The sequence below is a fragment of the Dasypus novemcinctus genome, chromosome 12, assembly GCF_030445035.2.
Source record: "Dasypus novemcinctus isolate mDasNov1 chromosome 12, mDasNov1.1.hap2, whole genome shotgun sequence".
Lineage (NCBI taxonomy): Eukaryota > Metazoa > Chordata > Mammalia > Cingulata > Dasypodidae > Dasypus > Dasypus novemcinctus.
Genome location: NC_080684.1, coordinates 62,786,551 through 62,800,339, shown reverse-complemented (window position 1 = coordinate 62,800,339; position 13,789 = coordinate 62,786,551). Strand labels below are relative to the sequence as shown.

Below are 13,789 nucleotides of genomic sequence, written 5' to 3'. Positions count from 1 at the left end.
CCTCCTCGTGACATAGAGATGCAATGGACACAACCAATCCAATGTCCACATAGAAGAGGTGGCATTGGATTGGGAAAAGTGGACATGGTGGCTGATGGGTATGGGGAAAGGCAGGAAGAGATGAGAGGTGGAGGCGTCTTTGGGACATGGAGCTGCCCTGGATGGCGCTTCAGAGGCAATCACTGGATATTGTAAATCCTCACAGGGCCCACTGGATGGAATGGAGGAGAGTATGGGCCATGATGTGGACCACTGACTATGAGGTGCAGAGGTGCCCAAAGATGTACTTACCAAATCCAATGGATGTGTCATGATGATGGGAATGAGTGTTGCTGGGGGGGGGGGGGAGAGGTGGAGGGGGGGTAGGGTTGAATGGGACCTCACAGATATATTTTTAAAGTAATATTATTACAAAGTCAATTAAAAAAATAAAATAAAAAAAAAATATGATTCACGTTTATTTTATTACTTTTATGTGCTGACAAAAACACTTGAATCAAGTTTGATTACTACCAAACTTCTCTGGCCTATATTTTAAAATACACATGATAGGGAAGGGGATGTAGCTCAAGTGACTGGGCTCTCGCCTACCGTATGGGAGGTCCATGGTTCCCTTCCTGGTGCCTCCTAAAGAAGACAGCAAACTTGTGTGACTGGCAGGTGCGGCAAGTTGACAAAACAAGATGATGCATTAAGAGGCACAAGAAGAAAAACATAATGAGAGACACAACAAAGCAGGGAATGGAGGTAGCTTAAGCAATTAGGCCCTTCCACATTGGAGGCCCAGGGTTGGGTTCCTAGTGCTTCCTAAGGAAACAAGACGAACAGACACAGCAAGTGCAAACCACAAGGGGGTGGGGAGAGAGAAATAAATAAATCTTAAAAAAATATATATACATGGTATATTTTATGCATGCTGCACTTTCTATTCCTACAGTATTTTCAGAAACCCTAAGCTGCATTCTGTAACTCTCCAAGTAACTGTGATTCAGAAAATCAAGTCTTACAGGCAGGTGGTTTCCTAATCAGCGTTTACTGCATTTTTTTGTATTTCCCAGGATGATAGGTTGCAATGTAGTCAACTGGATAGGGCATCATGCTGGGAGTAAGGACAATGGAATTATTCACGGATGTATTCTCAGTATCTAGAGCAATCAACGCCTGATCTAGAACAGGTGCATAGTATTTGCTGAACAAATCCTAATTCTGCTTCTGGGTACTATCAAGTAAATCATTTAGTGCTTTGGGGACTCATTCTAGATGATCCCTAACATTCCATTCAATGGTAAGATTTTATGACTTTTTATTTTGGCTCTGAAAAATAGTTGGATGAAAACAATAAGTTTCTTAGAAAACCATCAATTGGAAAATGTAGATAAAAGCGTTCATAGGGTATTAGTATTTGTTACAAAATTGGGGGGGAGGCGTGTGTGTGGGGTCATATAAGGCAAAGTTAAGTCCTTTTTGAGCTCATGGCTTTAGGAGGTGGTTCAAATAAACATATCATGCAATGAATGTCTCATGATGATGGAGGAGGTTGTTATTATGGGCGGAGGAGTGGGGTGAGGGGGGTGAGGGGTATATGGGGACCTCATATTTTTTTAATGTAACATTAAAAAAAGACAAAAAATAAAATAAAAAAGAACGCCAAGTAAGGGTAACAGATGTTACTTTCCAGAATGCCAGTGAACTCTTTTCTTAAATAGCACTTTTAATTTGAAAATTATTTCTAATTTCTTACAGCTGATCAAAATTATTCCACATTGTACCACCTTACAATCTAAAACAATAGGTTCATTGACAGCATGCAGTAGTGATTGCTGTCTGATGATCAGCATTGATCTATGACAGTTGGTTCAGAGCCTTAATTCTGGTCATTTAAAGTGAGTGCATCATACTAATATTTTCCCAAACAGCACAGGTCAATTAACCTTTGACAGATTTTTACCCTGTTTTGGTTTCTATAGATTCCATTATATTTTATTTCCTCAGTGATTAATAAATAAAACCTGTAATGTTTATCTACCTGTCCTAAAACATCATAACTGGAGATGCTAGAATTTAGTACCTTAAATAAATAAGCTGTTAGGATGACCATCTCTGTAGCTAAATGCCATTTTTTTTTTGCAAAAATAAATGTTAATTTACACTTAAAAAAAAAAGATATCATTGTCTTCATTGTATCTTTACGGCCTCCAACAGTGACTGGCTCACAGTAGGTAGTCAATAAATACTGGCTGAATTAATTGCTTATATTAACATTTTTTTTTTGAATCTTAGAAGCAGCTGCGTCTTTCCCTATCCTTAGAAAGCGATGGAGTGCAAACCAGAAATCCCTTAAAAGGTCAGGACCAGAAACAAGGCTGAGCTAAGCTCACATAACCTGCACCCAGCAGTTTTAAGACTGAAAGCGGAGGAAGAGGACCCAAAATAAGCGTGAGGGGGGGAAAAAAAAAAAGCAGGCACAAGAGGAAAGACGTTTTACAGCGGAGTTGGCAGGAAGCCACTGCAGGTCAACTCTTGGGACTTGGCAGTCCCCTCGACTTGAGGTTCGGGTAACTACAACCAAAGCTCTCGGCTACACATACCTCACTTTCATCATTACTGAAATGCCCCAATTCATCTTAATTCCTTGCAAGGAGAAACCACCCAACTCACGACCCATCCTCCATTCCATTCAAATAACACAGGCCAATAGGAAAATCCTCCGTCTTGAGCAAACGACCCTGGAGGAAGATCTGTACTGCAGAATTCGCAGCCCGACGTTGGCGTCCGCAACTCCAAGAGCCCTTAGCCGGAAAGGACAACCTTCCTCCCCACCCTACCCCCCTCCCAGGTTGCTCCCAGCCCCCGCAGAGCTGGCGGTCCGAGCCACACCCGCTTCCCTCCGGTGGCCCGGCCGCGCCCGCCGCAGTTCGCGGGAGCGCTCTTCCTGGGGCGGTCGCTGACCCGGGGCGCATGCGCACTGGCCAAAGGGCGCCTCCCTGCCCGAATCTCGCGAAGTTACGTTACTGTGGCCGCGGGTGACGGCTGGCCCGGCTGAGGGCGGGAGGGCTTTAGTGGTAGGAAGGGAGGTCCGCTCGGCCGGGCGCGCCGCCCCAGTGCTCTGTGGGATACTGGAAGTCTCGAGCGTCTCCGGGTTCCCAGCCCTCCTCTGGCCCGCACTCATAGAAACAGTCACACACCCCCAGCCTCCTCTCTTCCCTCTCCGCTACCCCCTTCCCCCCCCTCGCGATAAGAAGACCCGGCGGCAGGAGAGGGGATGAAGATGGCGGACGCGAAGCAGAAGCGGAACGAGCAGCTGAAGCGCTGGATCGGCTCCGAGACGGACCTCGAGCCTCCCGTGGTGAAGCGCCAGAAGACCAAGGTGAAGTTCGACGATGGCGCTGTCTTCCTGGCCGCTTGCTCCAGTGGGGACACGGACGAGGTCCTCAAGCTGCTGCACCGTGGGGCCGACATCAATTACGCCAATGTGGACGGACTCACTGCCCTGCACCAGGTCTGTGCTACCCGCCGCCGGCTCTCATGACCCTGTGGGTTTTCGCTGGCCTCGCGCCAGGGCCTCCTCTCCGCTCCTGAGGTTGGGGGCGGCAGAGACTCCCTGCCACGGAGTGAGGGGGCGGCATCCCGGGAGGGAAAGAGGGAGGGAGCTGGGCTTGGGGCCCCTTTTAGAACAGTTGGAGTTGGGAACCGGGTGGTTTCCGGGACCGGGGGGAAAAGGGACTGTGGTTGCCCTTGGGCCTCACGGCCATTTGTGGACGTGTGTCTGGGATTTGGGGTCCAGACGAGGGGTGCTGGGCCCCAGTGTCAGAGATGGATTTGAGGGAAAGGAGGGTGCTGAAGGAAACGACTTGCAAGAGGCAGTAGGGACACTTGGGTAGATGGACATCTTTGGCTTGTAGGTGGGCATTGGATTTGTTGGTACTCTTTTGGAGTTGATTATAAATAATAATGGTAATCAAGAGCCCTAAGCCGAATGCCTTGAGCGAACGATTTCCTGTTTTCTCCTTTATTACTCTTGGTCACCGAGGAGGGGAAAACGGGGTAATTAGTGATCTGATTCACTGAGGGAGAGGATGGTAGTGGCAGAATAAGGGAGCATTCTAAAGTGTTAGCCCACCTTGGACGGGAATGCTCATCTGGAGTCTTGTCCGGGAAGAGTTTGCCGCAGTGTCAGAGATTCCTTGAGTCCCAGGTCTTGGGGTGTGCCCTGGGGTTAGAAAGGGACGAATAAGTACCTAGCACTCTTCAAAGTCGGTTACCGAGATGTGAATTTTTTCTTTTGGGGTGGGTGAAAAGAAAACTGGTCACAAACTTTTCTCAAAATGGATGCTTTGTGCATGTTAAAGTTTTATAGTAGTCTGATTGGGATCTCTCAATGTTAGCCAAATAAGGAGAAACTATTGGCAATCCAGAGATAATGTTGCTTTGCCTTTAACAGGCCAAAAGCAACACAACCGCGTAGAGTTCTGCATTAAAAAAAAACAATTTTTAAGTGTTGGTCGTAGGTGACAAGACATAGCCTCTTTCCATTTTCTTAGGTGGCAACTTGGAATTATTAAAAAACGACTTTACAGCAGTAATTCCCCTTACAATGAAAAGATTTGTGCACTATTTCAAAGTTGTCTTGGTTATATGTGGAAGATTGGAGCTTTATTTTGAATAATATTGTAGCAAAAACATGTTTGAGAAGCTGAAACTTAAGGCTTTATATTTCATGCATATTAGCCTGCTGCATTTTAAAAACAGGTGAGGTGTGTGGTGGCAGTTTTCCTTTTACTGCTTCCTGTTTAGTGAATAATGACTATCTTAAGTTTTATTCAGTTGAATTCTCATCTTATATTTATTTGGCTTTTAGCCTTTGTTTACAAAGTTGAATGGATGAATTGGAATAACTGACAAATTGCAGGATAAATCTGGAGTTCAGAATGTGGCATCAAGTAAGATATACATGTTCTTTGGCTCCTTATTCCATTAATTTAGATTCTGTAATGTGTAGCAAAGTTATTTTTCTGAGGTTTAGTTGAGGCATAGCATAATTCTAGATTCTAAAAACATGGAGTTGAGAATGAAAAACTTTTGGCATTCAATATGATAATTACATAAAATTAATCTTTTAAAATTTTTTCCATGTGTAGTTTACACATTTTGGTATGAAATTGATTCTAAAAGACAGTTATTACTGTATATCTGAAGTGAGGATAATTGTATAATGGATTGTTTACAGCAACATGTTTTATTGAAATTGTTAAATAGAAATGTATACTTGTGGAGGAACCCACTTATTTGCTTAGTGAAAAAGGAAAATTTCTAATACATTAATGTAATAGCGGTTTAGGTAGGAAAAGAAAAAATACTTAACAGTCTTCTTATATTGCACAGTGTTGCAAGAATTATTGGACTTATCAGTTCCTCCGTAGTTGAATTCAGTGATTAGTTTAGCATTATTCAGTTGTTTTTGTTTTAGCTGACAGGCACTGAAGCAGAAGTTTCCAGGTTTATGCATAAACCTTTTGCATAATATCTTTTTGTAATTCATCTGCACATTCCTTATATCAAGCATTAAAAATTTTGTTTCTCCATTCAGTATTTCGTATTAATTCTTCCTATACTTTTTTCCCATTGTGATTGTGAGAACAGAGAGTTCACAGGACAATAGACAGTAAAAGGCTATAAATAAAACTTTTAAAAATGAACTGGAATATAAATTTTAAGCTTTGAAAAAATCTTTTGAATGCTGCTTGCTGTCATAACTTAAATTGTAAAACCTAAAATCATCCATTGATTTCTTTAATAGTCCTTGAATAGTTTCTCCCAGAAGATCTTAGAATACTTGAAATGTTTTTACTCGTTATCGGTTAGTCTTTTGGAATATTTACTTTTTTGGTTTTGATCGAGTGTCTTAAATTTCATAGTCATGGGAAAAGTGTTAGGGAACTAAACCCACAAATATATTTCTTAACCTAATATTTTGCTTCCATTTTTAATATAAGCAGTTTATATTTAAAGGTTTCTTTGTTAAATAGTTTCGTGTGCTGTCTCAAAAGTTATAGGAGATATTCAATTTTCAGCTATTCTTTTTGTACATAAACATACATTTAGGAATAAAAGTAGTGTTTCAGTCATATTCCCTGCCTTGGTCTTACCCCTCTCACTCCCTACTCTCCTTTATCTAGAAAACTACTTAATTTAGAGGTGTGATATTATTTCTGATTTTCTAGAACTGAAGTCTAGGGCAGATTTTCATTTTATCAGTGGGCATTTCTTATTTTGTAACTAGCTGGTAAAGTTCTATGTATCTGTATCTATTTTCTTTATAAAGATTTTGGGAGACTGTTAGCATTGTCTACAGAATGCCTTATTGCTGGTTCTGCTGATACTGGTGTGCATAAAATGAAGGACTGAGATTTCTTCCAAGAGATTTCAGATCTTTAAGTCAGTTCTGTCTTTAGCCTTTTGATCATACCTTAAAATCTTATCTAATTTTTCTGTACCAGTGACTTCCAAATCAATCTCCAGCTCCCACTTTTCTCTAGGACTCCAAACTCTCATTTCCATTTTTCTGCTGATAAGAAGTATTAATTTAGTATTAAATATAATTAAATATATTGTGATTTTTATGTAAAAAATATCTCTAGTAGTATACAAAATACAGGTCAACCCTCTCTATCCGTAGAGTAACAGCCCTCTATACCTGTGATTTCTTCAGAGGATTCTTACTGCTCAAATGTAGATTTTAATAGTTGTAATTCAGTTATATAATCTATTTTAATAATTTAACATCAGTTTTTATGTATAATATACTTTTATACTTTGCAAGCATCCTTGTTTAAGTCTGAGTATTATTAATTCAATTGTCAGTTTTACATTGTAGTCAGGAATTTCATTATATTCAGCCTCAAGGAAGTCTTTATTCACTGAGCCTACTCTTATCATTGATGCCCCTATTTCTGTTAATGATGTCATTAATCTCTAGATCAAACTTTAAAATTTTTAATTACTGTTTACTCATTCTCCTGTCTACATGTACCCAATCAATCTTCTCCTCTGTCTTTTCTTGCTTTACAGTCACCTTTGCATCACTTCTTTTCCTTGTTGTTCTCATTATCAACCTAGTTCAAATCTTTATTAATTTTATCCCTAAAGTTTAGTAATAGCTTAATTGCTTTCCCTGCCACTGTTCTCCCCCGGTCCAATTCAGTATTCATTTTGCTATCAGGCTAATCTTTTACCAATATCACTTTGTCACTCCTCTCCTTAAAGTTTAGACTTAAAGCATTTCATCATTTAGCTTATACTAGTTATATCTCCATTATATGTTGTACCCTTTGTGATTTGCTTCCATTTGAACAATATCTTTATTCTTTATTTTTTTTGCTATTTCCACTACTGGGAATAGTGTCCCTTCCTATTTTGCCAATCAGAATCCTAGTCATTCTTCAGGGCTCTACCCAGTTTATAGCCAGAAGGGATATTTCTGTCACTTGAAATTGTGTAGTTCTATGGCACTAGAGAGAGACTGTCTTCTGGGGTGCTTACTGTACCTTGGAGTTTGCCTGTTTGCTGCTATTAAAACCTATTACTGAATAGCATTTGTTTATAAGTTTGTCCTCCCTGGTGTACTGTAAAGACCTAGTCTTCCCATTTCTGTATTTTGAGAGCCTGAGCCCATCGCAGGTGCTCACCAAAGGTTGTTGAATTGGGTCTTTTACCTTTTGTCATAGATATATAGTTATTTGTCTCTTGCCAGATACATCTCTGAAACCTTCACATTCAGACACTTAGAATGTTGTTCTTGAATATAGTAGGTGTTTTTGAAATTTTGTTGGATTATTGAGAACTTTTGTGTTTTTATGAAACAGAAATGAAGAACTTTTTTGTGGATCTTCTATGCAATTTAAAAAAATAATGTATACTAATGTATTATTGGTTTAGCTAGGAAAAGAGAAAATACATTTATCAAGCTTCTTAATATCTTTCCCCCACTCCCAGTTTGCCCAGTGTTGCTCTTCCTATTAAAAATACTAAACCAATTTAGTACTTGATTAGGTGATAGAAAAATCTTATATCCAGTAGTTAATAATTAATTTTAACATTATAAAAGCCTGAGCTAGGTCCTATAGGGGAATAGAGAGTAGAATTAAATGCACTTTCTATGCTATTATAATGTTAAAATAGAAGCTATTTTTCAGTGCAAACAGACTTGCAGATAAGTTTAGTATTAAATCCCTTTGCTCTTAAAATGCAAATTTTACCAACTTTTAAAGGTGCTGTTTGAAGCATTTTTGTAAAATATGTGAATCCTCTCTTGTCAGTAAAAGGAATACTTTAGTGCAGTCTTAAGTGCTTGCTTGGGCTTCTCATCCAAGCCTACACTTGATCTTAGCCGAAAGGCTGAGAAGCGATTCATCCAAGCCTGTTTTGCTGAATAGTATTCTGAAATGTAACTCTTTAGAAGTATTCTTTGAGGGGTATGTAAAATATTTTCCAATGAAAAGAAAAAGAGACTGGAAACAGGTAATATTGAATCACTTATTAGAGAATAATTTTAATGTTATATATGAGAAATCTGTTTAAAACTGAATATATAGCTTATAGTTTATACCCGTTTACTTTTTTTTTTGGTGGGGGATAAGATGGAACAGCATATTGAATCACTTATAAATTGTATTAAAATCTTTGTTAAAAAGAGAATGCAGTATTATTTTCTCTACATGTTTTGTTTTGTTTATTTATTTCTCTCCCTTTCCCCACCCCAGTTTTCTGTTCTCTGTGTCCATTTACCGTGTTCTTCTGTGTCGGATTGGATTCTTGTTAGTGGCACCCAGAATCTGTCCCTTTTTTGTTGCATCATCTTGCTGCGCCAGCTCTCTGTGTGTGAGTAGGTTGCACTTTTTACTCGCCAGGCGGCTCTCCTTATGGGGCGCACTCCTTGCCATGGCGCTCCTCTACGCGGGGGACACCCCTGCGTGGCATGGCACTCCTTGCGTGCATCAGCACTGCGCATGGGCCAGCTCATCAATGAGTCAGGAGGCCCTGGGTTTGAACCATGGACCTCCCAGGTGGTAGGCGGATGCCCTATCTGTTGGGCCAAATCCGCGTCCCTATATGGTTTTTTCTATAGAAAAATTGTAACACTTTATGCTGATAGTTTTCAAAACTCTTTATTGAAATCATCCTAAATCCATTTAAAAAACCCAAAACCTAAAGAAATAAAAATCTCCCAATTCCAAACTGGCTTCTTCACTTCTTGCAAATAAATGGACAGTCCTAGCTATATATGAGGTATGCTAGGAGGGCACCAGTGCCCACACTGCTGCTGTTATAATACGTTCTCTGTATTTGCTGCCTTCGACTTCCTGGCAGTAGTTTTGCGGTCTGACTTTGAAGTGTCATAACCAAGTACATCTCTAACGTGCTTCAGCTACTGTATGATTGCAAGCTGTGACTGAGCATTTTCTAGTACAGCTAGGTAGAAGCACTAGATGGAACAGAGGAAATTTTTTCATCACTCATTTGTTACCCCATTTTTAGTAAATGCTGTTGATATAAGAAAATTACTTGTACTTTTTAAAAAACTCTAGTTAGATGATTTTAAAAAGATAATTAGAAACATTTTCTTTGGAGTGGTTAGGGACAGGACATTCGTTTGTTACTACTATAACATGTTCCTTCTTGACATTTTTTTGACGTTCTTATGTTCATTGTCTCACTGTCTCAAAAAAAATGGCCATCTTTCACCGCACCTTTCTTTAAAAGTTTCTGACAATCATGTCAGAAAGATGGGGTACTGATATTTTGGTACACTCCTTTGAAAGATTGAAGACCTCCAACAGTCATTTTGAGTTTATTTTAAGTTGAGGTTGGAGAAGTTATAGCCATGATTTACCATATGACAGTTTTATTGAGGAGTGAAGTGACTGGTGAATATTTGCAGTGTTTATTACATGTGAAACTCTATGGTAAGTAGTTTTACAAACAGTATCTCATTTAATCCTTACAGCATTTCTCTTGCTTCAAGCTGCCAAGACCCTAAACTGCTGCAGATACAGGTTCTGTCTCAGATCTGTCTGGCTCTAAAACCCAAACTTAACCCTGCTAGATGTCTTCTTTTATGTCTGAAGAAGGAAGTTTTTTTTAAAATCTTTCAGTCATTATAGTTGGTGATTAATAGTTGGAGCTTTCCTTGCAAATCAGCAGAGAATCAGATGAAATATATATTTGTATGTATATATACATTTATATGTAATTCCTTTCTTCATCTACATGTGTTTTATTTTTATTTTTTTATTTTTAAAGATTTATTTTATTTATTTATTTCTCCCCCCCCCCAGTTGTCTGTTCTCTGTGTCCATTTGCTTCCTATTCTTCTTTGTCCGCTTCTGTTGTTGTCAGCGGCATGGGAATCTGTGTTTCTTTTCGTTGCGTCATCTTGTTGTGTCAGCTCTCCGTGTGTGCGGCGCCATTCCTGGGCAGGCTGCACTTTCTTTCGTGCTGGGCGGCTCTCCTTACAGGGCGCACTCCTTGCGCATAGGGCTCGCTATGTGCTAGGAGTGCACCCCGCCCCCTAAGGAGAGCTGCCCAGTGTGTAAGAAAGTGCAGCCTGCCCAGGAAAGGGGGGGAAGGGGAGAGAAATAAATAAATAAATCTTTAAAAACAAAAACAAAAAAAACCAAATCATTTCCTATCATTTCATAAAGATGATTTAATAATAAAACAGCCAAATAAAGGACAATTGATACTCATACATCAATCTATAAAATTATTGTTGTATTGACAACCGATTTTTTTTTTAAGATTTATTTTATTTATTTATTCCCCCCTCATTGTTTGCGCTTGCTTTCTGCTCTCTGTGTGCATTTGTTGTGTGCTTTCTGTGTCTGTTTGTCTTTTCTTTAGGAGGCACCCGGAACCAAACCTTGGACCTCCCATGTAGGAGAGAGGTGCTCAGTCACTTGAGGCACCTCCACTCCCTGGTTTATTATGTCTCTCATTGTTTTTCCTCTTTGTCTCCTTGTGGCATCATCTTGTTGCATCAACCCACCATGCCAGCTCGCTGTCTTGCTGGTCTTCTCCAGGAGGAACTGGAAACAACCTGGGATGTCACCCCCCGACCCCCCACCATGTGTTATGTAGGAGCCCAACTGCTCGATCCATATCCTCTTCCCTTGATGCTTTTTCATACAAGTAGAGAGGGTAGCTGAGGGTGAACAAATTTCAAAATTCTGTTCCTTATGTCCTCCTTTTGATAGGGTATGGTAGAGTGCAGGTGGTAGTGGGACAGATCATGAGTGCAAGGTTTAGCCCCATGTCACTTAATAAGGAGCAAAATGAATTTATCTGAAGAGATTCAGAAAATCAGTGACAGCTGTCTTTGGGAACCATTGCCTTTCTTTCTTATTCTTCCATAAGCCTTGAATACATTATTGCCTTCCTCTGGAAAGTATTTCCCTAGCTTATTTATATTCTTTAAGGCAAGTCTCAAAACACAAGTGTGGGCTTAACTTAACCACTTGGGTACACTGTGATTTTCTAACTAGTTTAAACCCTGTTTGGTACTTGTATAGTAACTGCTATTGTTAAGATAGTGAATTCTTAAGTTAGAGACTTTGATTCATTTTTTTCTAAATCCCTTTTGGTATTTTAGCAGGTGCACAATAAATGTTGATTTTTTAAAAAAAGAATTCATAGACAAATCTTGTCAAGAGCAGAGTTCATAGAAAACAAAACAATGCCATTTCTACAGGTAAATACAATAGAGCTAAGAAATATCAAAAATGTTCTAATGAAGTTTATACCAACATCTTTTATAATATTTATAATGTAAAGGTAGCCATTATTTTCAAAATTTAGCCAGATCTAAGACTTATTTTTGGAAGAAATATATGACTGATTATTGATATAAAATAGTATTCTGCTCAGTTTATATAACATACCATAAAAATGAATTTCTTTACTCAAATCCTTGGGTTATGTTTTAGAAAATGAATCTCTAGCATACTAGCCTTTGAGGCTAATCAATATTTTCTAGCAGTTTTAGTCCAAAAAATTTTTTTCTAAATAACATTTTCCTTATGGATCCCTGTATGTCAATATTTTCTGACCTTATTAGTATTTTGATTTATCTTCTCATTGTTCTGGCTAACCATAAAAGACAAACTTGAGCTCTGTGTTACTACTGCTCTAAGTGTGCTTACTTGAATGCTTTTTCATGGGTGGAGACATTCCATGTTGTCGTGTGCTATAAGAATTTCTGAAATGACATTGAGTAGAAACCATGGAAAGAAGTGACGGCATTCCTCAGCTGTCACCTATTTAGTAATCTATATAAGTGCGTTATGTGCATTGAGTGAGATAAGCCAGGAAGAACCATATCTAATTAAATACTTTAACTTATGATGTTAGCTCTCACTTGAGCTGAAATTACTATTTTTGGTAGTTGATAATGCTTCCTAACAAAAAAAATTACAGAAACTTTGTGTCATTTTCTTAAATACTTATATAATCCAAAAGAGATTAAATTTTGTAAGCAGTGAATTGATATCCATGTTGGAAAGTTCATTTTTGTGGATAGCCTGTTAAGCATATACACGTACACATGCAAACCAATTATCTTAATTTTGTAGCAATAATAATAAACATACTTACCATCAATAAATGTGTTAGCCTTCAAAATTATTTCAGATGGTTTTAAATTTATTCCAGTATTTACGTTTATGCTTAGAACATTTCTGGAGCTCTTCTGTTGAAGTGTCAGCTCCAGCACATCTTTTGTATTAAGAATATTTTCTTCTTTGAGAAGAGTTTTTAATTTTGGAAACGGTAGTCATTTAGAGATGTGTCTGGTGAATAAGGTCCATCTTGGGCAATCATGGGTAATTCTATAAATAATTGCATGATATTTTCTAAAAAGCTTATTCTTAATTGGAACATGATTGTAAAGAGTCTAATCCTTGTACTTTAGTTAACTCTTTTTTGTTGTATGGACTTGAATAAATGCTTCAGGATTTCTTATGGTTAATCTAGTGTGCACCTTGTGGTCTAGATTTTGCATGAAACAAGTTGATATTATAGCTTGTGATTTGAACACGTTCTTTCTTGTGGATGTTTACCACAAATGATTTTTTGTTTTGTTTTGTTTTTTTGTCTTTGTTTTTTTAATGTTACATTAAAAAAATATGACGTCCCCATATACCTCCCACCCCCCTCACCCCACTCCTCCCCCCATAACAACAACCTCCTCCATCATCATGAGACATTCATTGCACTTGGTGAATACATCTCTGAGCACCGCTGCACCTCATGGTCATTGGTCCATACCATAGCCCACACTGTCCCACAGTCCACCCAGTGGGCCATGGGAGGGCATACTATGTCCGGTAAGTGTCCCTGCAGCACCACCCAGGACAACTCCAACCCCCGAAAATGCCCCCACATCACATCTCTTCCTCCCACTCCCTACCCCCAGCAACTACCATGGCCACTCTGTCCACACCAATGCCACATTTTCTTCGATTACTAATCACAATAGTTCATGAATAGAATATCAGTAAGTCCACTCTAATCCATACTCTATTCCTCCATCCTGTGGACCTTAGAATGGTTGTGTCCACTCCACATCTATATCAAGAGGAGGCTTAGATTCCACATGGATGCTGGATGCAATTCTGCTTTCAGTTGTAGGCCCTCTTGGCTCCCTGGTGTGGTGTTTGACTTTCTTCACCTCCATGTTAGCTGAGTGGGGTAAGTCCGGTAAACCAGAGTATAGGAGCTGCAAGTCTGTTGAGGC

General features: G+C 39.2%; 1 protein-coding gene across 6 annotated transcripts in view; it reads left to right on the top strand.

Annotated features, from left to right (window-relative positions):
• The first annotated feature begins 2,964 nt into the window (after window positions 1–2,964).
• The window catches only part of PPP1R12A (protein phosphatase 1 regulatory subunit 12A), a 221,214-nt gene continuing 210,389 nt past the window's right edge, over window positions 2,965–13,789 (top strand). For 5 of the 6 annotated variants that reach the window (XM_071218972.1, XM_058308481.2, XM_058308479.2 and 2 more), the window contains exon 1: window positions 3,011–3,499. In XM_071218972.1, the coding sequence (XP_071075073.1) occupies window positions 3,263–3,499 (237 nt within the window). In that variant the 5' untranslated portion in view covers window positions 3,011–3,262. Of the gene's footprint in view, window positions 3,500–13,789 lie in introns of all 6 variants that reach the window. The other variant, XM_058308478.1, reaches the window with a different exon arrangement.